Source organism: Vespa velutina, chromosome 10, assembly GCF_912470025.1.
Source record: "Vespa velutina chromosome 10, iVesVel2.1, whole genome shotgun sequence".
NCBI lineage: Eukaryota > Metazoa > Arthropoda > Insecta > Hymenoptera > Vespidae > Vespa > Vespa velutina.
Genome location: NC_062197.1, coordinates 2853555 through 2876946, shown reverse-complemented (window position 1 = coordinate 2876946; position 23392 = coordinate 2853555). Strand labels below are relative to the sequence as shown.

Genomic DNA, 23392 nt, shown 5'->3' with positions numbered 1-23392 from the left:
TAAAATTAATTTAACAATAGATGGCGTGAGCTTTCTTTATGGAAATTTTATACATAAGATGGAAGTCTTATGATTTTTTTAATATAGGTATAAAAATGTTTTGTCTTTAATATTCGGTTCAAAAAGTAATATATTAATATATAGTTTTGTTATTTTGTATTGTGTATAATGAGTTCTTCACAATCGTCGTCATCGTTTTACAAATCAGCAAGAAAACCTGTAGATAAAAAAGTGCTTTATCATAATCTAAAAATGGTTATTCTCCTAATTACAAAACAAAAAAAAAAAAAAAAAAAAAAATTTTTTTTGACAGTCTCATTTTATTTGAAATTAACGTAATTCTAGAATATTATATTTTTTGTTTTAGAGTATGCAAGAAATACAAAGGGTTGCACGTGAAGTTGACAAAAATATGAAAAAAGTGCGAGAAGATATAGATATTACAGCTACTTTATTAAATGCAATTGAAATACATTCACAGAAAGATCAAAATTAATATAATATTTTTTGTACAATTTTTTATTATATTTTACAAAATCTTTTCACGATAATAAATTTTATTATTAGAATTGTTTCTATTGTAAAGAAAATAGATGATTGAAAAAAAAAAAAACGAACATTAAGTTAGAATCGATTAATTAGGAGGCTGTTTTAACAAAAAAAATATTATAAAAACGTAGAATTCATTATTTTCTATTTAAACAAAATATGTATTCAAATATTTTTTATTTTTATTATATATTATAATGCTTATATTAAGAATAATTCATAACTTAAAATTAATTGTAATATTAATTGAACAATTTTCATGATCGATGTATTGATCAGCTAAAAATGAACATGCAATCCGTGAGATGTCGCCTTCATTTATCACATTGTGTATCACATTAAAAATTCATGCTAGTTTTTGACACAGTAGTTAGCTTTTATATCGTTGATTTTTATTAGTTAAATCTTTGATACGACATGATTGTATTTAAATGAATATTTATTTAGGTTCAGAATTAATTTAAAAGATAAAGATAAAAGATGGAAAATATTGAAAATATTAATAGATTAGATGGAGAAGCCATGGATTATGTGGAAAACAGGATTGATAATAACAAAGTTTCCCATTTAGAAAAGAATTTGAGCAAACGACAATTAAAAAGGGCAAAGAAAACGGAAAAATGGTTGGAACGAAAAAATGAAAAAAGGTGTTCAATTCTGTATTATTAAAAATTGATAAAATTATAGAGAGAAAATTGTGTCAATAATTTTTAAAATATAGAATTAATTGCGCTATGAAATATTTATTTCTGTATATAGTTAAAGCTTTTTCATATTTCGTTTCTTAGACGGCTAGAACGAGCTAAGGCTAGAGAAAAGCGAGCATTTGCTCGTGCAAATAATATAGATCTTGGCCCATCTAGAAAAGCTTTAAAAAGAAGTACTATGGCAGAGAGTAGTTGTAAGCTTACTGTTACTATTGATTTATCATTTGATGATTTAATGATAGACAAAGATATCGCAAAATTGATTAAACAGATATTAAGATGTTATACATTAAACAGAAGAGCAATTGCACCTTTACAATTTTCTTTAACAAGTTTTAATGGCAAATCTAAAAAGGAAATGGAGAAACACAATGGATATGAACATTGGGATGTATGTTATATTACTACTTGTTCTATTCCATATGTTTATTCCAAATACACTTAAATATTTGTAGATTACAGGTAAAATTTGAACTTGATTCATATACGAGTATTTATCCAAAAGATAAAATTGTATATCTAACAAGTGAATCAGAAAATGTGATAGATCAACTAGATCATAGTTGTATATATGTTATAGGTGGCTTGGTTGATCACAATTGTCATAAAGTAAGTTATAATATAAAATTTTTCAATATCAATTTTTTATAGATCAATTTATTATTATTATTATTTTTATTATTAGGGTCTTTGCCATAAATTGGCAATGGAAAATGGAATAAAACATGGTCGTTTACCATTAGATAAATTTCTTCTAATGAAAGCTAGAAAAGTTTTAACCATTGATCATGGTAAAAAAAAAAAAAAAGAAATAAAAAGTATTATAAATGTATACACATAATAATAATCATAGTAAATATACTTTTATAGATATATATTTTTTCAGTATTTGAAATCCTTCTTAGAATAACGGAAGGTAAAACATGGCAAGAAGCATTCCTTCAAGTATTGCCAGAACGTAAAAGAGCTCAACCAATTACATTTCCTTCAAAAAGATCTGAAGAATGTAAAACAATGAATGATATTAAAATAGAAAAAGATTGTGATGAAGATATGTGTAATAATATTGAAAATGTAATAGTATTCAAACAAGAATAAAGTTATAAATGCTTGTAACATCGTATTTTATATATAATATATAATATTATATATTATATAATCATGTGTTATATGTTGTAAGTATGTGTGCGTGTTATATACATATATATTATTCATTGATGAATTGACTCCTTAGATAATGCTGTAAAGCATTGAATCATTTTATTTGTAGACACCGTGGATTATTGACGAACTACTCTGTAAAATTATATCTTCATTTCACTTATCGTTTTAATTAATTTATAAGTAGAATGAATAACAACAAAAATATATTAGGAAAAAAAACTAATTTCATGATAATGAGAATCTCAATTATTAATTGTTCTCATCCAGTTAATTATTAATTAAAATAACTAATTTAATTATATCATATGATTAATACTTTCGTTAAAAAAAACATACGATATAAAGAACAAACTAGTTTTTAAAGAAATTAAAAAGGTGCAATGCAACTATTATACTTTTAAAAAATTTTAGTAGTAATTATACAGATTAAGTTAATTAAGATTTTAATTTTTAATTATGAATTTTTAGATAATCCGTGTAAAAGTTGTATTACATTATCACTTACTACCAATTATCTATAATTTTAATGTTATATTTGTTTGAAAAAAAAACATACATTATTTATGTCCACATTCTACTATTCCTGTGTCACAATAATTACGACTATCAATAGATAGTATTATGACTGACGCAATATATTTTACACACTCGACATTTGAGAACATAATTATCATGATGACCTGTTATCATATCACAGAAAAGATTTTGAATAGGCTATAAACATTTCATGTATAAAAATAGATTGTCAGATCATTTATCAATTTTATTCAATCCTTTGCAATTGTGATTATCATTTCAGATTTACAATACGATTTTAATATTATACTTGATTTCTATACTAGAGAATAAAATGTATAGATTAAGATAATTTTGTGATTTACCAAGTGATTTACTTATAATAAGCTAAATAAAAATATATTGTCTTCAGATTAATTTTTGCAAAATAATTCATATAATAAAAAGGATTAGAATGACATAATTTTTTAAAAAGAAACACTAATCGATGAAACATACAAAACCAAAAGTATTTCTCATAAAATAATCATGTATCAATGAATAAAGAATATAAAATTATATTACGAATTGTTTTTACCGTCTGTTTACCGCAAATAAAAAGATAATGATAAAAAAATCATTACAAAGAAAAATTATTCTTAAAATTGAAATTAAAATTTGGAATTCAATTAAAATTTACTCAATTATGGATATATTATCCATTATATTCAGTCTTAAATTTTATCTCAACAAATTGTCATTCATTTCGAATATTTCATTTAAATTCTAAAACTAGAAGATTAATCCCATCTAGCTTATGGAGCATCGTATTTACACAATACAATAATTAGAAATATTTTGTATATATACACGAGATTTTCTGCTATATAAAAAATATTAATAACAAAATCGTAATGTTATAATATATAACATTACAATATTATATTAATCTCAAATTATAGTTGAGCAGTTAACAAACGGTTCAAAAATCGTAAAACTTACAAAATAATCTAGAAATATTTTGAATGTATAACTGAATAATATTTGAAGATAATACATGTTATTTTATCAGTTATTTGCAATTGATTAAATGTTAATATATACTACAAGTTTTCTTTTTTTTTTCTTTTTTTATTTTTTTTTTTTATTTTTTTTTTTTATGATATATCATGTTTTGTAACCTAATATATTCCTGAATATATTTTGAAAATTAAAATACATTGTGAAAACTTGTTAACTGATTAATCACTTATTTCTCTCTTCGATAAATATTTAGCACTATTATTTTTTATAGATACGAAAAAACAATATTTGTAATTTACAAAACAATGATACGTGCTTTATGGAGCTCACCCGTGACAAATATATATTAATTATATATAAATACATGAATTGGTTTGTTTACTATTATTATAGAGATGTTTTCTTTCTTGTATTGTTATTAATACATATCAGAGAATGTATATTGTAAAGAATTTTCTTTCAAAGAGATACGTAATTCATAAATGTTATATCGTTGGACAATTTATAGTTATAATTATTTTTTGTGTGAAATAAAATATGCTAAATTTACCTTCCAAATTTAACATTTAACATAAAACATATTGATTAATCTTCAATTAAAATAACTTCAAATTTATAATATCCTCCGTCTGTTTTTATTCTTTATATCATACGATTTTATCTTTGAATATTTTTTTATAGCATCTAAAAAATGTATCTGAGTATGTATCAATTCAACGTTTGATTGTTAAGTCTAGATCACAGAAGGGTCTCCATCTACACCTTATTGTACAGTTTCTAAATTTTACTTTGTTATATCTGTACATAGCATAAAAATAATGATTTTTAGTAATATTTTACTAGAATTATATATAATTTTTTCATATGTAATGATTTTTTAAAAATACATGCAAATCGTGAGCGTGTTAATGATAACAAAAATATTTTTCCGATTTCTATAAAAAAGAAGCAAGCCAATATTTATATAAGACATAATTGTATTATCCCATTTCTTTTTTATGTATGTCACAGTTTTAAAAGTATATCCAAATTCTAGATATCTTCATGCATTATTTATATTTGCAATTTCCTGTCTATCAATTATTTCAAATTCATTATCACTCTCATCGTTTAAATTGAACTTATTATTTAACATTTCATGTCTAAAATCTATTTCTTCTTCGGAGGATGAACCTTTCTCAAAATGTCTGCTTTGAAACTTAATGTCACCTATACCTGTCTCTTCGACACTAAATTCTAATTCTGAGAGTTCAACTTCATCAATACTTTCATCTTCATGAGATGGCATTCTTAAATCTACAAGTTTGTCATCATTAAAAAAATCTGTAAAGAAAAAAATAGATATTCTTATCGTTAAATCTTCTATCAAATCAATGAAAGAAAGGAAAAGTAATGAGTGTTTATTTTTACTTTTATTTACTAATATATATATAAATATGAAGTCATACCATTTTGTATATCTGATTGCAAACTTGATGGTGTTGGAGAATGGTCACCTGATTCTCCTGCCCTTTTTAACACTTGAAGATTATCTTCAGTGACTATTGGTAAAAATTCTTCCACTTCACTATCCCATTCTGTAAAAATTTGATAATTGATATATTATTTTTATAAAAAGATAGAACTACTATAAAGTATATAATATTACACTGTCATTACCTTTATGTGATATTACTTTTCCAGGTAGCTTTAGTAATAATGCAGGTACTAGTAGAATGCTCATACATATTATATAAGCAAGTAATACTCCATTCATAGTACGACCAATTATCCATAGGCCCAAGGATATAGTACAAACAGCAGTACAAAACTATAATTTTATTTAAACTTACAAGCATAAACTTTTTTCTGCATTTATATCTTTTATATGTCAAATAAATCGTTTTATGATGATATTAATATATACAACTTCTCATGTGTTAGCAATAAGTGTAAATATTATACAGGTCAAAGAGCATATTATTATAGTAATAAATATCAACAGAGATAACATACCGTCCCTGGCTGATCTTTCCGTAGTTGTCTTAAGCTCTGCAAAACGGATTTTATTTTTCTTCCTATCTTTTCAATCTGTTCAGCCTTGGTGTGTGATCTATAAACATATTGGGAAGCTTGTTTATGTTGATTCTGAAAATGGACAATATATTATGCATGTGTGATTCATTTAATTTAATATGTATAATAATTAAATATGCAAGTGCATGAGAAATTCTAATATCGCTTATAAATTGTAAATCTTTTAACAATTTAATAAAAGAATCATTCGATCTAGAAATATTTTATTTTATACCTATGTAAATTATTACGTATTATATATATAAGAAAGTTGGAAGACTTGTAGAAAAAATCTTATCAGAGAAGTACAACAATATTAAAAAAAATTTTGTTCTATAGCAAAATATTTAATTGTTTCATTCCGATATTAATCTGGATATAAAATAATTCTGTAAATTTTGGACCATGTAATTGCATATTTATAATCAAACTTGTATAACTCAGCTTTGTACTATCTTGTAATTTAAAAACTCTTTCAATTTAAATGTTCCTTAATGTCTGTGTTAATAAGAATCCCAAATAATTATGAATGTACATATATATATATATATATATATATATATATATATATATATATATATATATATAAAGCATACCAAATGTATATATTAATAAAGTTTATACAGAATATATATTTGTAATTTTAGCATCCATAATTCATAATTCATTATAACGACATAAAAATAAAAAAGTATCAATGAGTTCCCACATGCGCAACCCTTATATATTTTTGAAGCTTAATGACATACACTAATTTTTTCTTGTTTTCTTCATATGCCTGTGCTTCCAGATTTTTATAACAGAGAACCACGACAAGCGCAGCACTGCTGGCTACTGCAAAGCCTCGGATCTCTAGAATAACTATCCCCCTGAAAAATTAGTAGTAAACACTTGCCTCATTTAACTTCATTGTAACATCAAGTGGATTAGTTATAAATATATCTGTTCTCATAAAAGAAAAAGTTAACATTTTAAATATTATGGAAAATGGAAAGGTCTTTGTTATTGATAGATATTATGAAATAATTAAATGTGATTAAAAACTTAAATTGATACTATTAGAATGTTTTACCTTAGGCACATTATTCATGTCCAAACGTATATATCACATGCATTTTATAAATTCAAAGCAGCCTACTGGAGGGGGGGGGGAATAAATAAAGAAAGAAAAAAGAAAAGTAAAAAACAAAAAAAAAAAAAATAATAATAATAATGTTAAGTAAAAAAATAAACGAATAATAAATAATAAATGTAAGAACAAGAAACAATGGGGAATTGGCGACGAGGGATATTAAATTTGGGAGCGTACATATGCGACGCTATACCTCTTGTTCTTATTGTCAGGTGCATAAAGGTAATAATCAAACATTGCATCTCGAGAAATGCGCGTGTACATACGTATGTACGTCAGCAAGCAGTGTAACAAGCAGCGATCGCAATTCAAAACGATCGATGTGCATGCACGCGTGCGTGCGTACGTGCGCGCGTCCGCACGCGCATGTAGTTGTGTGTGTTATGTGTGGCGCGAGCGCGCACGCGTGTTGTGTATAAAAGTAAGGACACACAGAGAGACGTGTGCGCGCGCGCGTGTGTGTGTGTGTGTGTGAACATATTAATGGATATACAATATTATAAAATATAGCACAGGAATAGTAGTATCAAGTCACTCACCAAAAGAGTATATTGAACACAAACACAACTGTTATACTATTAACAGAGTTTTCCCATAGAAGGATATTCTCCAAAATCCCGCAGAATCTCTTCAAAGCCTCGATGTCGCAAATATTATTGCGACACTCGTCGTCATAATCTTCGTCGACGACGGGCGAATTCCTCGTCGAATCGGCCTCGAGGCTCATCTTTGTTACATCGCAGGAAGGCAACAATGACGATGCTACTGTTGCTGGTGCTGCTTCGGTTGTTACTGGCACCGATGGTGATGGTGGTTGTAGTAGTAGTGGTGGTGGTGGCGAAGGCGGACTCCTCAACCAACGAAAATAACATGCGATTTTCGATAGCCTTTCCATGACAATTCCAGGATAATGTTGAATCACTTTTCTCGACCTAATTCCTCTTTTCTTTCGGCATGGTATACCCTCCAATGGTCGTAGAAAGATATTTTTAGCGCGTGACAACGGGAAGGAGAGACTTTTCGAAATGAACAAACTAACGCTGAGGTTTCTTTCGTTTCGTTTCCGAAGTGCGAATGCTGGACGCTTAAGAGGGATGTTAGAGAGGAGGAGAAAATACTAGGTAGAGGGGATGCTTTACGATATACGTATATTAACACATCTATTCCTAACTATGTAGTTGTGTGTATGTATATAATATATATATATATATATACGTATGTATGTATGCACTTGCGCATGCACACAATGCACAAGTTACAAAATCATATGAGAGCTCAATTGGTGGCAGTTTTCCTCTATCTATTTTTCGATGAGAGAGATAAGACTATTGGAAAATATTCTTCCTTGTTTACCTATTAAAGCAATTCAATATTTAGATTTTCTCTAAAATCGTTTATTATTTCTTCTCAAAGTTACTACGTCATTTATGTATGCGCTCGTGCACACATCTTCCACACAAGAGACACGTATATACATACATACATACATACATAAATACAACATATATACATGCACATATGCACAATCATACTCTTCGCTTACTTTACATATATTCAGCATATAATGATTGCAATATGAGATCACAAATCGTAGATGCAGTCATGTTACTTCACGCCAGTTTCCATTAGTTTGCTTTTTCTTAACGTTTTCGAATCAGTATCGTTGTTCGTCGCAATAAATTTTGTAAGGAAGGAAAAATTGAAACAAATTTCATATATAGAAAATTTCTATAACGATATCAACATTTATTTATTCTGTTTATACCTAATTCTAATAAAGTGACAAAGACAACATAGCTGCGCCTTCGAAAATCTTGAGAAAAGATATTTATTTATTCGAAATGCGTTATATTTCTTTCTTTCTTTCTTTGTCCAATCCGATTGCTACTTCTAACTTCTTAGGCCATAGCTTATATACACATATATATATATATATATATATATATATGCGTGTCAAGCTTCTACATTGACAAACAAAATGTTTTAAAATACGTTTCCAAATAAATTGTATAAAACTTTAAGGCTGTTCGTCACCTTTAGCTCGAAGCGTGTGTGACTTCAGCGACAGGTATGGACAAAATATGAACTACAAATGTAAGCGGGGAACACTGTTCCCGCCATATGTAACATATCGATGTATGAGTTTGTATTGGTTTTTCATACGTACATAACAATCAGTTTTGTATAGGTTAAAATAAGTAGTGTTGGTATATACTGTGATTCACACTTTTCAATCTTATATATGTATATCTTTTTTTGATAATAACGTACGTATTACGACGTCTTTAATTATTTGTTTCACGACAAATACATAAAGAATAATAAATATAATTGACATGTATAATAAGTTAGTATATAAATTTCTGAAAAAAAGCGAAAATTACAAAAAAAAAAAAAAGAAACAAGATTTTATCCAAAATAATTAGTGAATATTTATTATATTATATATATAAATATATACTTATTATATTATTATATTATATATTATTATTATTAATAGTAGGAATAATAAGTAATAATATAAAGTGAATTACTCCTACAGAGGAAACCATAAAAAAAAATAGCACTGGGAGAAATATTTCGTTGATAATATGGAAACGAATTTGTCTTTTGATCTTTATAAAAATAGTATATAATATATAATTGTTTATGTTCATTAATTATTATTTTAGAAAAAATAATCGATAAATATATATACTTTATATGTATCTGTGATCTGTGAAATTGTAAATTCCTGTGTCCAATCTAACGCAGATTATCGCGTAACTTACGTCAATCATCAGTAGAAAAAATAAGTATGAGAGATTAGATAGTAATGTCTTATTAAATTGACAAATAAGGGAAAAAATAATTAATCAATTGATTATTTTAATTTATATCGATATAATAAAAAAGAAACCTAATGGAACTTTCGAATTTAATACAATTCCCGAATTACTAATGTAAATATTTGCCAATGTGCTACACATTGTATATCGAATCTCTATATTACTAGTTTATAAAATGTAAAAATAAACTATAGATTTTTCAAAAATTTAACAATATTTAAAAAATTTAGGTCTATTGATATGAACGATTGGACAGGTATTTCCGTATTTTTACCATAAAATCATCTGTACAAGATTCATAAAAATAGCCGACTGAGTTATCTTAACTTTTTCGTCTGAGCATCCTGAAACGCATTTCTTTGCGTTTAAAATGGTTTAGAAAATCTGAGCATCATCAGTTTACACTCCAAACAAGTAGGCAATCATCTACTTCATGGAAACAAAACGTACACCATTCAAGCGTGTATATGAAAATCAGTAGTGGGGGGTACGAGCTTCTCTTTTTCGTCACAAATTTCGAGGGGCGCCACTGTACGAAAGTTTTTCTTTGTGAAAAACGTCGAAAACAACATTTAGGTTAACAAAGAGAACGGTCATGATTCTTGACCGATTTTGATGAACAAGATCTCATCTCAAAAACGATGATTTGATCTAAGATCCCGTTTTTTCAAATTTTTGCGAAAGCTTTATATTTCCAAATGAATTATTCTCGAAGGAATACCATTTTTTAATATGATTTTTTTCAAAGAAAATAAAGCTTTTTTTTACAATTTGAAAAAACAGAGTGCTAGATTAAACCTTCATCTTTAAAATGTCCCTTGGTCGTCATAATCGGTCAAGAATTACGCCTGTTCTCATTATCGGCGTAAACCATTATAAAACCAGGAGTAATGAACAGCCTTAAAATATTGTTTCCTTTTCCTTTCTTTTGTGTTGATACTTTGTCGTTATCAAGTTTGCTATCGATGTTATCATAGAATCATCATTGTTATATCAGGTGTTATTTTGTAGAATTTTAAATAAAAATATATAAGTATGAAGATATCAACGAAAGGAAAGTAGCCAATGAGAAGTTAGCAGAGAAGAAGCCATGATGTTATGTGTACCTAAGGTCAGACATTTTCTTGTTAGTGACGGATCACTTTTGATCGTTTCGACTGCATTATATTGCATTGTATGATGCGTAGCAAAAATTGTTGATATATGTCTGTTAATTTCATTTTTTTTTTTTTTTTTTTTTTTTTTTTTTTTTTTTTTTTTCCAGGTGTCGATCAAATTAATTGATTTCGTGAAAGAAATATTTATGAAATTTCTAACGCAATAATTACAATATACAATATGTTCGAAAAAATTTATATATAAAATATATATATATATATATATAATATTTTAATTTTATTATATATATAAGGATAATGCAATTTAAAAGCTAATTATTCTTTTTCCTAAGATTTTCTTCTTCAATATCTTTTATTCTCTTTATCGTCTTACATTTTCGTTGAGAAGTTTTCATTATTTTTAATGCATTAAACTTTTTGAAGGCTATTTGTTAATAATAGTATTTAATCACGAAATCATTGAGAAAGAAAAAAATGATGAAAGGATTCTTTATAGTTTCAATATGTGCATTTTTTTTTAATGTCGTTCATGAAATAAAAATACAATTCATCAGCAATCGTGTTTGTAATTCTATATAATAAAATTAGATATATGTATATATATATATATATATATATATATATATATATATATATATATATATATAATATTGTTAATATAAGTAAAATATTTTCGTATAAAATATAAATTTTGTAAAAGAACGTAAAAATATATATCAACACAAGCAAATCTGTTATTAATATAGTTTGCTTAAAGCTTTAAGCTGTAACTATATATGTAACGCGCATTAATTAGATATAATACGAATGAAAATTTTTGGCTTCTGTCTCATATGTTCTCAAGTTATCATGAAACGTTCTACTTTATCGATAGAGCAACTTAGCAGTAGATTGTAACAATCATATAAGTAAATATGATAAGTTTTTTATACGTATGATCTCAAGTATATTACGCATCTTCGAACATGAATTTGTGTGTGTTTTAAATTTTCTAATAAATTTCTTATACATATATATATATGTACATGTATATAATATGTGATAAAATATACGTATACATATGCATACATATAAAGGCTTAAATAGGTTAGAATAGATACATACAGCCCCTTCCATAATGTATAAATTCTATGGTTAAAGTCATAGTTGTCATAACATAACGGAATAATATATCTATTATTCACTTTGTTTCATATGTTAGGTCATTCACATATTTCGAGAGATTTTTAATTAGCTCTTATAAAATAATAATATTTGAAAGTAATAATCATTATTCAATATGACGAAAAATTATTCTAAAGAAACGTCAATTCCTTCGAAATTAAAGGTAAAGACATTTTTATTCTCTCCTATTTAATTTTATTGTTATTTATAGATTGAAATTTTATTTTTCTAGGGCACAAATGATCATAATGAATTTTTGAATCGAATTACAAAGTCATTGTATTATTTTGAATTTCCAGTGACCGATTGTCTCAGTTTTCCAGTTACTGGTTAGTAATATATATTCTTTAAATACCTTCAAATTTATAAGCTCATTTGATTTTAATTTTATTATTTTTATTTTATATGCCATTAACAATTTTTTTTTCTTTTTGTAAAAGAAACAAATCATAACATTTTACGAACAAAAATTTACATATTTTTAAATAAAATAAATTTATGTTCGTAGAAATGGCGGCAGAACTTTTTACTGGGGTGAATCATACGTTAGAACGATTAGATGTGGAAGAAGCAAGTAAAATTTCTAGAAATGCCTGCGTTTCTCCGTGTTCTTTGATCTTAGCATTATTATACTTAGAAAAATTAAAAGATTGCAATCCAGAATATCTTCAACAAGTAGCACCTTCTAAACTGTTTCTTGTTTCTTTAGTATGTTTTGTTTTGTTTATATATATATATATATATATATATATATATATATATAAAATGGATATTATGTATAAATTTCTTGTATTATACAAAGATTATTTTATTTTTATGTAGATGGTAGCTACTAAATTTTTAAACGATGATGGAGAAGAAGATCAAGTTTTTAATACAGAATGGGCCTTATCAAGCGATTTAACCATATTGCAGATAAATCAATTGGAGAAGGAATTTTTAAATGCTATTGTAAATAGAGATAATATTATTTTGCAGTGCACATATTTAAAATAGAATAAAATTTTTATCCATTTATTTATCTTTAATAGGATTGGTCTATATATGTTCAAAATCAAGATTTTTGGAAAAGATTACAAAAACTAGAAAAGGATATTGCTTATAAAGAAGCTCAAAAACGTGGCTGGTTTTCTTATACAGAATTGAGCTGTCTCATGGATTCTGTTCAACTGCTAGCTGTTGTTTATGAATTTATAAATATATCATCTGTATGTTTAGTAGCATATGCTATTGGAGTAGTCACTATTTTGGGATCTGCTGTAGTTACGAGTCATTTGCCTGGTACACAACTTGGTTCAACGATATTGAGAAATACTGAAAATATAACAAATATAAGCATAGATACAGAGATAGAGAAGGAAAGGATAAATCAAGATATTGAGATACCTGATATATTTACAACAATGGATTTTATACATGCTACAAAATCTTATAAAACATGTGAAAAAAATGAAGTAGTAAGCATATCTTGGAAATGTTGGATACACTCTATGAATACTTGGTTTCCTGACGATACATATTTGAAATCGCAACCAATGAACCATTTACACTTTACAGATTATAATCCATTTTCTACTATAAGTAAATTTATACTTGATACTAATTCTTCTACGGAATTAATTTTACAATGAAAAAGACTTGTATTAGGAATTTTTGGTTTAGAAATTTCTTTTCTGACAAGCGATGTCACATATATTTTCTGTAATCATTTATGAGAAAAAAATTTTTTTCTACTTAAACTGCAGATAAAGTTTAGATAATTTACTTATAGATTTTATGAAAATTATATAAAAAAAAAAAAGAATTATATATATATATATATATATATATATATATATATATATATATTTATCAGAAAAAATTATTATAAAAATTGAAAGTCCAATAATAATAATTATTGCAAATATTTAATATATAATCCATTGTAACACCAGGTAGAATGTTAAGATACGGAATTGACATTTGTGATATTTATAAATATAGTTTAAACGTATATCGATTAAAATTCGTAAAATTGTTTTTTATCGTTAAAATGTGCTGATAGTTTTATAAATATTTTTCCATGTGGTCGAAAATGCAGTAATAAATACATTGTAGAATAAATTTGTTTATCTATCGCAGAAAAAGTCTACAGCTGGTATTGTTATCATTCCAATTAGACATCCTATCGTAATTCCAACCACTCTACCCTAAATCATAAGAGTTAAATATACTAATAATGTAGAATGTAACACAATTTTAAAATAATTTAAATTCAAGACTTACCAAATTTACAGCCATCCTTGTCCTTCGTAACTTTGATTGTGCATTGCTTAAATATGGTCTCTTAATTCCTACCTTTTCTACTAAACTTTCTACCCAATTTGTAGATCCAATTCCTATTATATCAGATACAGTATTTCCTAAAGCTGCAGCTGCCATAGTTGAGATAGGAAACTTGTTGCTCAGAAACATTTCAATGTAGTCACCCTGAAAGTTCTAAGTTGCAGATTGGAAAAATATATGATGTTAATATAATACATACAGCAACAATCATGATGGCGTTGTCGAGAAAACCAAAGGCAATGAATGGAATACTATTTATAAATGCAACTGGAAAATTTTTTTATATTATTATTTTAAATCTAATCTCTTCTTATTGTAAATCTTATTCTAAATTTCTGTTCATGGTGTGTATAGATAGATTTTTATTACTACATTTATATTATATCATTTTATAATCATTAAGATAGTATAATTACAGTAAATTTATTATATTACATACCTTTTAGAAGAACTCTATTACTCGGTCTTGCATCATTTTCAACTGTAATTTGAAAAAGAACAATGTAAATTTTATAATGCACAACAATTTGTAATATGAAGAACTTCATATAGTATATTAAGGAAAGATTTGTTATGTGTTGTATTTATTAATAGTATTACTTTGTAAAATTTATAATATTAACAATAGCAATAATAATAATAACAATAATAATAATAATAATAATAATAATAATAATAATGATAATAATAATAATAATAATGGTAATAATAAGGTTAAAGCATTATTAATTACAATTTAATAATTGTTAAGAAATGTAAAAAGAAAAAACAATTGACATGCTTAATATTATCAATCAAGTACACATAATTTTAAAAAGTGATAATTTATTAAAGTTAACATACATTGTTCCACTTGATGAATTTCTATGTATAGAAAAATACAATGAAATTACATACTGTTTTTAAATAGTATACTTTGCATTACGAAAGTATTACCATTATAAAAATAAAAATTTTATCTTATAGAATGTATATAAAAATAATATCTTAATATTGAGAGAAAGTTAGTTAATTGAAAACAAAAACCTATTTATTAATTTCTATATACAATTGAATATATATTATAACAAATTATTTATTAATTAAGCATTAATACACTAAAATCTGCAAAATTAATATAAAAATACTTATAAGTATAATATTACAAGGCTTATATTTTGTTGTCATGCATTTCTATGAAAGAGGAATATGATTTATAACATGTGCAAGATAATGTTATTAGTATGACTTGTATGTGTGGAAGATTTTTTATTAAAATATACTAAATTATTTTAGATATTGAAATGGAACAATATAAGAAAATAGATCATTATAAATAATTTAGTAGAAAACTTATACATATATAAAAATAAATAAACTTACATATTAATATCCATAAAGAATGCAAAAATACAATTGCTTTTTAAGTATTAAAAAGAATAATAAATAATTAATTCTCACATTGAAAGATATATTAAAAGAAAAAAAAAAGAAGCAAAATAAATGATTCTATTTGCATATATTATTTATGAGAATCATGAATTAAATAAAATTTTCAATAATAAATTTTCTTAACTCTATTTTTGTATAAAATTTATAAATTAAATACCGATTAGAATTGATTGTTGATATTTGTCGATAGAATTATATAAAGTAATAAAAGTATGTTTGTAAATTGTTTTCAAATGAATGTTTCAATATTCCTACCAGACTTATGAAGAAGCCAATTTTCGGGTAGAGGACAGTAACTACCAGTAGGATCGACATCACCTAGAGTAGGCAATTTTGTAGGCCTTCCAAGTTTACTTCTCCAACGAATACCCGCTAATTGAGCTGAAGAAAAAATATAAATTGGATTTTTAATGCATTTCTTATATTTAATAATTACCTTCGTATGAAGCTTTATCATCCATAGATTTATATTTGTTCAAAACAGTCATTAAAATATTTCGTTCTTCTGGAGTTAATTTTTCCGCTAATATATTGGCCTGCTCCTTAGTTAGAACATTTGTAGTACCATTGTTTGAAATAATATCTTGTCTAAAGGAATATACTAAACAACTTTCATGAAATTTTCTCAATTTCATTCCTGAAATGGTTATGACGTTAAAAGGTGTGCCATCAATTAGTCATATCCTATTTTTAAATATCACAAATTTACAATATTTATTTTCTTACCAAAATTGTTGATTCCTTTATGGAACAAGTACATTTCTCTACCTAATAAAGTAATAAAAACTCGCATCCTCGATATATAGAACAATTGAAATACACGAAATAAACTATACGATATTGCGATTATCTAAAGATATTAATGATATATACAAATCAGGAATGTTATCATTGAACGGAATACGTATCAATATTGCGAGATTGATTGAGATTAATTTTTCTTTTTTTTTTTTTTTTTTTTTTCCTTTTTTTCCAATGACAAATTAATTACAATTATTTACTGACTTACGCAATATTTAACAATAATAATTAAAATTTAATATCTCTCTTTGGTCTGTCTTATTGAATGAATCAATATAAAAACAAAACAGTTATACGTTAATACGCGCGATCACGAACATACTATTAGATCAATGAAGACTACTTTTGTCTTTTAAATCAGTAAACGGTGTTGTTAGGGTTGTTCTTCACTATCATTCGCTATATAAACGTGTATGACTTCAGCGATAGGTATGGCCAAAATATGAACTACAAGCACAATAGAGGAACACTCTATCACCATGCGCTTATCCTATCGATGTATAAACTCATATATAGATTATATCCCGTTGAGCGTAATCTAACAATCGTTAGATTAGTGTACGATAGAAATTGTTACGTGTAATAATAATAAATGCGAATAAAAAACTATACGCTATATATTTCTCTGAAGATTGATTAAAAAAGTGAAAAGTATTTATTGATCGTATAAATTTTATATGTTTTGTTTTTGGTTAAATTTATACATATAACTAAAGATAAAAAAAAAAAAAAAAAATATATATATATATAAAAAGAAACGTAACTCATTAAAAAGTTTTGTTTAAAAGGGAAAGGAAAAATTGATAAAAAGGGATATGCATCTTAAAGATCAATTTAAATCAATCACTCAATTTTATACTTTTGAAAGAAAAAGATTCAATAAAAAAGTCCCAATTAAAGTCTCTCAGAGAAAATAAAAAAAGTTGATAAGGAATTATTTGAATAAAATGTTTCAACGATGATTATGAACCGAAAAGAATTAAATAAAAAATAATTATTTTTTTATTAATTAAAAATATTACAACACTTATAATTAGTTACTTATATTATAATATTATTAGAGCTTATATCTCTAAACGCATAGAGTTTGATAGAATTAATTTTTAAACGGATTAAATAACAATACATTATTTTATTTATTTTTTAAATAAATTTAATTATATATTAGATTGAAATAAATACTATGTCAAAATATTTCTAAGCGTTTCCGTGGTGTAGTGGTTATCACATCCGCCTAACACGCGGAAGGTCCCCGGTTCGATCCCGGGCGGAAACAATTTTTTTTTTTATTTTTTTATTTCAACAAAATATAATTTTTCGAATAGTTGGAATGTTAAGATTTTTATTTGAAAGATTTTTGTAACATAGAAAAAAGTTTCATAGAAAATTTTTTTTCTTTAATAAAAAAAGTAAATAATTTTAACTATTATACTTAAATAATAAAAAATCCCAAGGGTAGTTTCCGTGGTGTAGTGGTTATCACATCCGCCTAACACGCGGAAGGTCCCCGGTTCGATCCCGGGCGGAAACAATTTTTTTTTTTTTATTTTTTTATTTCAACAAAATACAATTTTCCGAATAGTTGAAATGTTATGATTTTTATTCGAAAGATTTTTGTAACGTGGAAATAAATTTTATAAAAATTTTTTTTTATTTAGTAAAAGAAGCAAATAATTTTAACAATTGTAATTAAATAAAAAAAATTCTAAGGGTAGTTTCCGTGGTGTAGTGGTTATCACATCCGCCTAACACGCGGAAGGTCCCCGGTTCGATCCCGGGCGGAAACAAACTTTTTCGTTTTTTTATTTATCCATTCAACGAAAAACAGTTTTCCAAATAGTTGAAATGTTAAGATTTTCATTCGAAAGCTTTTATGCAACGTGGAAATAAATTTTATTAAATGATTTCTTTTATTTGATAAAGGAAAAAAATAATTTTAACAATCATAGTTCAATAACAAAAGATTTTAAGGGTAGTTTCCGTGGTGTAGTGGTTATCACATCCGCCTAACACGCGGAAGGTCCCCGGTTCGATCCCGGGCGGAAACATTATTTCTTTTATATTTTTTTACTTCTTGTATCATTTACAAATTATTAATTAAAATATAATTAATTTTATATACGTCAGTTATTAATAATGATTTGTTATTACGTATAATTTCTTTTTATTTACCATTAGATCTGTTGCATTTATTACTCGATAGATCTATGTAAGAAGTATCAATGTGTAAATTCATTTCGACGGTCATCTCGATATTATGCCGACGTAACTACATTTATAATATGTCGGTAAAGAAGAACAAGATCGTAGTTCATAATATTTCGAAAACGTATTGAAGGGGGCAGCAGTATACAACATTGGAATAAACGTTACTACAGAGTTTCATCGTTGCCGTCCATGAATTCAGTATAATATCGATGTAACTAAATTCTAATAACGCGTGTGATTTCTTTAGCATTTTAGTGTTTCCAAGGAGAATCGAAGCTAAGGATTTCGAAGGTTAGTGATTTCATTTACGAGTGTTCGACGAGTTTTCATTAATAATCCATTTTACTTGTATTAATCGTAATAGCTACGCAAGCTGATACTACGAATAATAATATTTTATTCGCAAAAGAATCGTAAGGTCAGTACACGTGTTAAATTATTTCATTGCTAAATATAATAGAAATTATCGAGGCTATATAATAAAATTAGGTTATCTGTTCGAAAGTAAGAAAGAAAAAAAGAAAGAAAAAAAGAAAGAAAGAAAGAAAGAAAGAAAAAGATAAAGGTTTTTTACAACTAAGAAAGATAGAATGAAAAATACTTTACATTTACGTATATTCCTTGTAAAACGTTGCTAGCAAGTAAGTAGGAGAAACTCTACCGCAGGTGAAATGATCAAAGTTACGAGCGTTCGTTCGTCGCCTGTCGACGTCAATTTCGAGTTAATATGTCACAAGGAAAGTACGGGATCGCCCCCAGAGCTGTGCCGTCTTTGATCTTGGCGTCCTTTACTATACACTCCTCCTAGTATTCCTATTCCTTCTCCACTTCCACCTCCTCTTTCTCCTCCTCGTTCTCCTCCTCTTTCGTTAATCGTGACGGTTGTCCTGCACCTTCCGAAAACTCACCCACCCTTCTCTGGTCACACGCCGGAAAACGACATTATCAGGAGGGATAGCTAAATCCAATTTTATTGTTTGCCCGCTTAGGATCGCTCGAATTACTCTCTCTCTCTCTCTCTCTCTCTCTCTCTCTCTCTCTCTCTCTCTCTGTCTGTCTCTCTGTTTCTCTGTCTCTGTCTTTCTTGATCAAGAGAAGGTCGCCATTACGTACACTTTTCTAATCGGCAATACGATTATTATCTTATCGAGGGAGGATATATCCTTTAATTATTGTACACACGTATATACATACATACATATAATCTCAATCGTCAATAATTATAGACAATTATATTTTCGTAATATAAATTATTTAATATCATTTTTGTTCGAAAGTATTCATACTTTATATCTCGTAAATATCTCGTATTTTTTCATTTTTCATTAATAACGTGTAAGTAAATAATTACGTATGTATGTACGTATATATATATATATATATATATATATATATATATATATATAGATTGAAAGATTGTCTTATGTTTCAAGGTTCGAAATAATTATTTATATACAAAGTAAATAATATTACGTCATTGACAACATAACCTATACAATAGGACAAACGAAATGAATGAACGAACGAACGAACGAACGAGTGAACGAGAGTGCGTATGAAAGAAAAGTTTTCAAAACAGATTCTCTATTAATACGTACTATCTACGTACGTACGTACGTACGTATATACATACATATATATATATATATATATATACGTATCACATAGGGTACGGACGTTGGCAAGCTCGTAGATCATTTCGTCGGTTAGAGAAAAGGGAGAAGGAGAGGAGGGGTGTACGCGAGTCGCACATTATAACGGGGACATAATGGTGTACCAATGTGTACATATTCTCCTCCGGGGACGCAGAATGTGCTTTTGGTGTTTGGTCTCCATTAATATCGGATCGACTGGATTGTTATACTGCAGTTATACCTCTTCTATATCATCTCTCGGTATCATCTCTCTCTCTCTCTCTCTCTCTCTCTCTCTCTCTCTCTCTCTCTCTCTCTTTCTTTCTCTGTCATTCTCTCTCTCTCTCTCTCTTTTTCCTTTTTTTTTAGGTTCCTTTTTTTTTTATAGAGCCATATGTCTTCCCGATGCATCGCAACCACCCGTCCCTTGTAACGCGCTCATTTGTCAGCACGCAATCTGCCATCGTTTGCGAATTTGATGTTGCAAGTCAAAACACATGGACAATATTTTTGCAAAATTACGAGCCCTTTATGGGGATGTGGAACATTGGGGAGGAAGGTAAAAGTTTCGGAGTCCACCCCCATCCCCCATTCTAATCCCCTTCACATTCATCTTCTTTTCCTTTTTGTCTTCTTTCTTTTTTTTTTCTTCTTTTGCGCGCGTGTGTTTTTTTTCCTCTTTTTGTTCTTTTTTTTCTTTTTTTTTTTTTCTTTTTATTTTTTTTTTTTTTTTGGAAAATACCTGTTACCCACGTTCCGACGAATTACATTCGTAAATGCATTGTTACATCGTTCAACTATCATAGAGTTATTTTCTATTCGTAGATGCGTGTTCATGAATCGTTGACGAATTAATACGCGTAGACGCAGATTTCGTACGTTTCATTAATAATTTTAATGTTTCTTCATTATTTTCGTTCGTTATAATACAGTCTACCTTTATGACGACTCTTTTTTGAAAAAAAAAAAAGAAAAGAAAAAGAAAAAAATGAAAAATTGAAATCGTAATGTATCGTTGATGATCTTTCGTTAAAAAAAAAGACCACGCTTTACTCTATGGTCCTCTTCTCTTCATTGTTTTATTTTTTCATTTTTTCATTTTATTGCCCGAAAAAAAAACAGATATATGTATGTATTTTCAACGTCATAGGAATATGAGAAACGATATGGACATTATTTAGTATTTGAAGGAAGAGACAGTCGATGCAGAAAAATGAAACGATCTTGTACGTATTAAGGGGGTTGTTGAAAAAGCCGAAGGGTTCTCGGGTGTTACGATGTCCTTCGGGTGCATTTAAAGAGATCACAGAGGGTAAGTTGTAGGACAATATGTATGTACGTTCTCTTATTCTTTCTTCTTTCGTTTGTTTGTTTTTTTTTCCTCTTTTCTACGAGGTTTTCTTTTTTTTATTCTTTTTTTTTCTTTTTTTTTTTTATTACGAAAAAATATATATCTGTCAATAGGTTTCACCCTCTTCCCTATATTTTTTGTTTGTTTTGATTTTCTTTAATTTTAATCTTTATTTAGCAAATGAACATTTAATCATAATTTATTTTTTGTTTTTCCTTTTATCTAATCAGTTGCAAACATAAAATAAAGACGATTCGATCGATTCGAATTTTTTTTTTTTTTATTTTTCTTGAAGAAGGACGAAGAAGAAGAAGAAGAAGAAGGAGGAGGAGGAGGAGGAGGAGGAGGAGAAGAAAATATGCTTATCGTATTTCGTAGGGTGATGGTGACACACGGTAGAAGGAAAAAGGGGATGCGTGGAAGCGCGAAATAGCGCGCGGGAATTGTGGAGTGGGGGAGAAGAAAGATATATACAAACCCCCTGGGGGTTGCGTATAATATCAATGGACGATGACTGGGTGCCGATGATCGCGTCACATTAGCAGTCAAGCGTTCTATGAGCGACTGCCACCGTCCTTCCTCACGAATTTCATACGCGCGAGCGCTTCTGTTTTCATCCCCTATTCACCCCTCCCTTCCTCTTCCATATATATGATATATATATATATATATATATACATATACACACACAGACATATAATGGATACACATACTATATACGTATTTTATATATCGCAGTACTACCCCAAGTAAGTAGGCACTGCGGTGGTTCGTTGTAAAATAAACGATATCTAATTACATTCGATCGGTTCGCAGTAGCGGAAAAAAAAAACTTCGAGGGGTTAATCGGAGTCAAGCCGATTATTCCGAATAAATTCGATAACGAAATGTGCTTATCCATCTAATTCGAAATAAATTAGGAACTTTGATACTTATTTTAAATATGTCTGTGTTAAGAAATTGTATTCCTTTTTTTTCTTTTTTCATATACATTTGATACTTCCTTTTTTTTCTCTTTTTTTATTTTTCTTTCATCTTTTTTTTTATTTATCATTATTATTATTATTATTATTATTATTATTATTATTATTATTATTATTACTATTATTAGAAGACCATCGATAACATTGAAAAATATTCGATTCGTCACTTATACATTTTATTTTATCGTTATATCGATTTATTCCATAACGATGTAAAATCATTAAATAAATGTAATAAATGTAATATATATATATATATATATATATATATATATATATATATATATTCGGATAGTTCTGTAATAGCAATGGTATCATAAAACTTTGTTTTATATCGATATTCGATATTTACTTTTGTATAAATATCTACACGCGAAAGAAACTTTATTTTATTTATCAGCTAGACTTTTGACCGCGATTGCGA

At 27.1% G+C, this 23392-nt stretch overlaps 5 protein-coding genes and 4 non-coding genes across 25 annotated transcripts in view; 7 read left to right on the top strand and 2 right to left on the bottom strand.

Annotated features, from left to right (window-relative positions):
• Nucleotides 1-67: 67 nt before the first annotated feature.
• On the top strand, nt 68-2372 carry LOC124952103 (tRNA methyltransferase 10 homolog A). 8 transcript variants are annotated; one of them, XM_047501469.1, is made up of 7 exons: nt 68-255; nt 368-1196; nt 1338-1647; nt 1712-1718; nt 1837-1865; nt 1942-2074; nt 2143-2372. In XM_047501469.1, the coding sequence occupies exons 2-7, from the start codon at nt 1030-1032 to the stop codon at nt 2352-2354; spliced, it is 858 nt and encodes a 285-aa protein (XP_047357425.1). In that variant the 5' UTR covers nt 68-255; nt 368-1029; the 3' UTR covers nt 2355-2372. The 8 variants fall into 8 exon arrangements, with proteins under 8 accessions (XP_047357425.1, XP_047357419.1, XP_047357418.1 ...); XM_047501463.1 differs by lacking the exon at nt 1712-1718 and having other exon boundaries at nt 69-255; nt 368-421; nt 997-1196; nt 1719-1865; XM_047501466.1 differs by lacking the exon at nt 1712-1718 and having other exon boundaries at nt 80-231; nt 368-421; nt 997-1196; nt 1719-1865.
• Nucleotides 2373-2936: 564 nt separating this feature from the next.
• LOC124952062 lies at nt 2937-8217 on the bottom strand. The gene is made up of 6 exons (XM_047501373.1): nt 7665-8217; nt 6743-6862; nt 5934-6030; nt 5598-5748; nt 5387-5515; nt 2937-5261 (listed from the first exon to the last, which is right to left on the bottom strand). Exons 1-6 carry the CDS (start codon nt 8018-8020, stop codon nt 4981-4983), a joined length of 1134 nt encoding a protein of 377 aa, XP_047357329.1. The 5' UTR covers nt 8021-8217; the 3' UTR covers nt 2937-4980.
• A 2743-nt stretch (nt 8218-10960) lies between these two features.
• Nucleotides 10961-14041, top strand: LOC124952063 (protein CNPPD1). 5 transcript variants are annotated; one of them, XM_047501376.1, is made up of 6 exons: nt 11986-12157; nt 12273-12398; nt 12468-12564; nt 12744-12943; nt 13058-13186; nt 13267-14041. In XM_047501376.1, exons 2-6 carry the CDS (start codon nt 12351-12353, stop codon nt 13864-13866), a joined length of 1074 nt encoding a protein of 357 aa, XP_047357332.1. In that variant the 5' UTR covers nt 11986-12157; nt 12273-12350; the 3' UTR covers nt 13867-14041. The 5 variants fall into 5 exon arrangements, with proteins under 5 accessions (XP_047357335.1, XP_047357332.1, XP_047357334.1 ...); XM_047501379.1 differs by lacking the exons at nt 11986-12157; nt 12273-12398 and adding an exon at nt 10961-11064 and having other exon boundaries at nt 12535-12564; XM_047501378.1 differs by having other exon boundaries at nt 11986-12398; nt 12535-12564.
• A 60-nt stretch (nt 14042-14101) lies between these two features.
• On the bottom strand, nt 14102-17226 carry LOC124952064 (transmembrane protein 65). Its single transcript, XM_047501380.1, has 7 exons — nt 16718-17226; nt 16428-16628; nt 16247-16372; nt 15000-15041; nt 14760-14827; nt 14501-14704; nt 14102-14424 (listed from the first exon to the last, which is right to left on the bottom strand). The coding sequence occupies exons 1-7, from the start codon at nt 16782-16784 to the stop codon at nt 14344-14346; spliced, it is 789 nt and encodes a 262-aa protein (XP_047357336.1). The 5' UTR covers nt 16785-17226; the 3' UTR covers nt 14102-14343.
• A 769-nt stretch (nt 17227-17995) lies between these two features.
• On the top strand, nt 17996-18068 carry Trnav-aac. Its single transcript has one exon. It is a non-coding gene; the product is annotated as a tRNA-Val (tRNA).
• Nucleotides 18069-18250: 182 nt separating this feature from the next.
• Trnav-aac lies at nt 18251-18323 on the top strand. Its single transcript has one exon. It is a non-coding gene; the product is annotated as a tRNA-Val (tRNA).
• A 183-nt stretch (nt 18324-18506) lies between these two features.
• On the top strand, nt 18507-18579 carry Trnav-aac. Its single transcript has one exon. It is a non-coding gene; the product is annotated as a tRNA-Val (tRNA).
• Nucleotides 18580-18767: 188 nt separating this feature from the next.
• On the top strand, nt 18768-18840 carry Trnav-aac. Its single transcript has one exon. It is a non-coding gene; the product is annotated as a tRNA-Val (tRNA).
• Nucleotides 18841-19134: 294 nt separating this feature from the next.
• LOC124951991 overlaps nt 19135-23392 on the top strand; it is an 18477-nt gene continuing 14219 nt past the window's right edge. For 2 of the 6 annotated variants that reach the window (XM_047501195.1, XM_047501193.1), the window contains exon 1: nt 19135-19291. Coding sequence is in view for 2 of the 6 variants with exons in the window: in XM_047501191.1 (XP_047357147.1) it covers nt 21132-21193 (62 nt within the window). In the remaining 4 variants the exon portion in view is untranslated. Of the gene's footprint in view, nt 19292-19364; nt 19419-21022; nt 21194-23392 lie in introns of all 6 variants that reach the window. The other 4 variants (XM_047501191.1, XM_047501192.1, XM_047501196.1 and 1 more) reach the window with 4 other exon arrangements.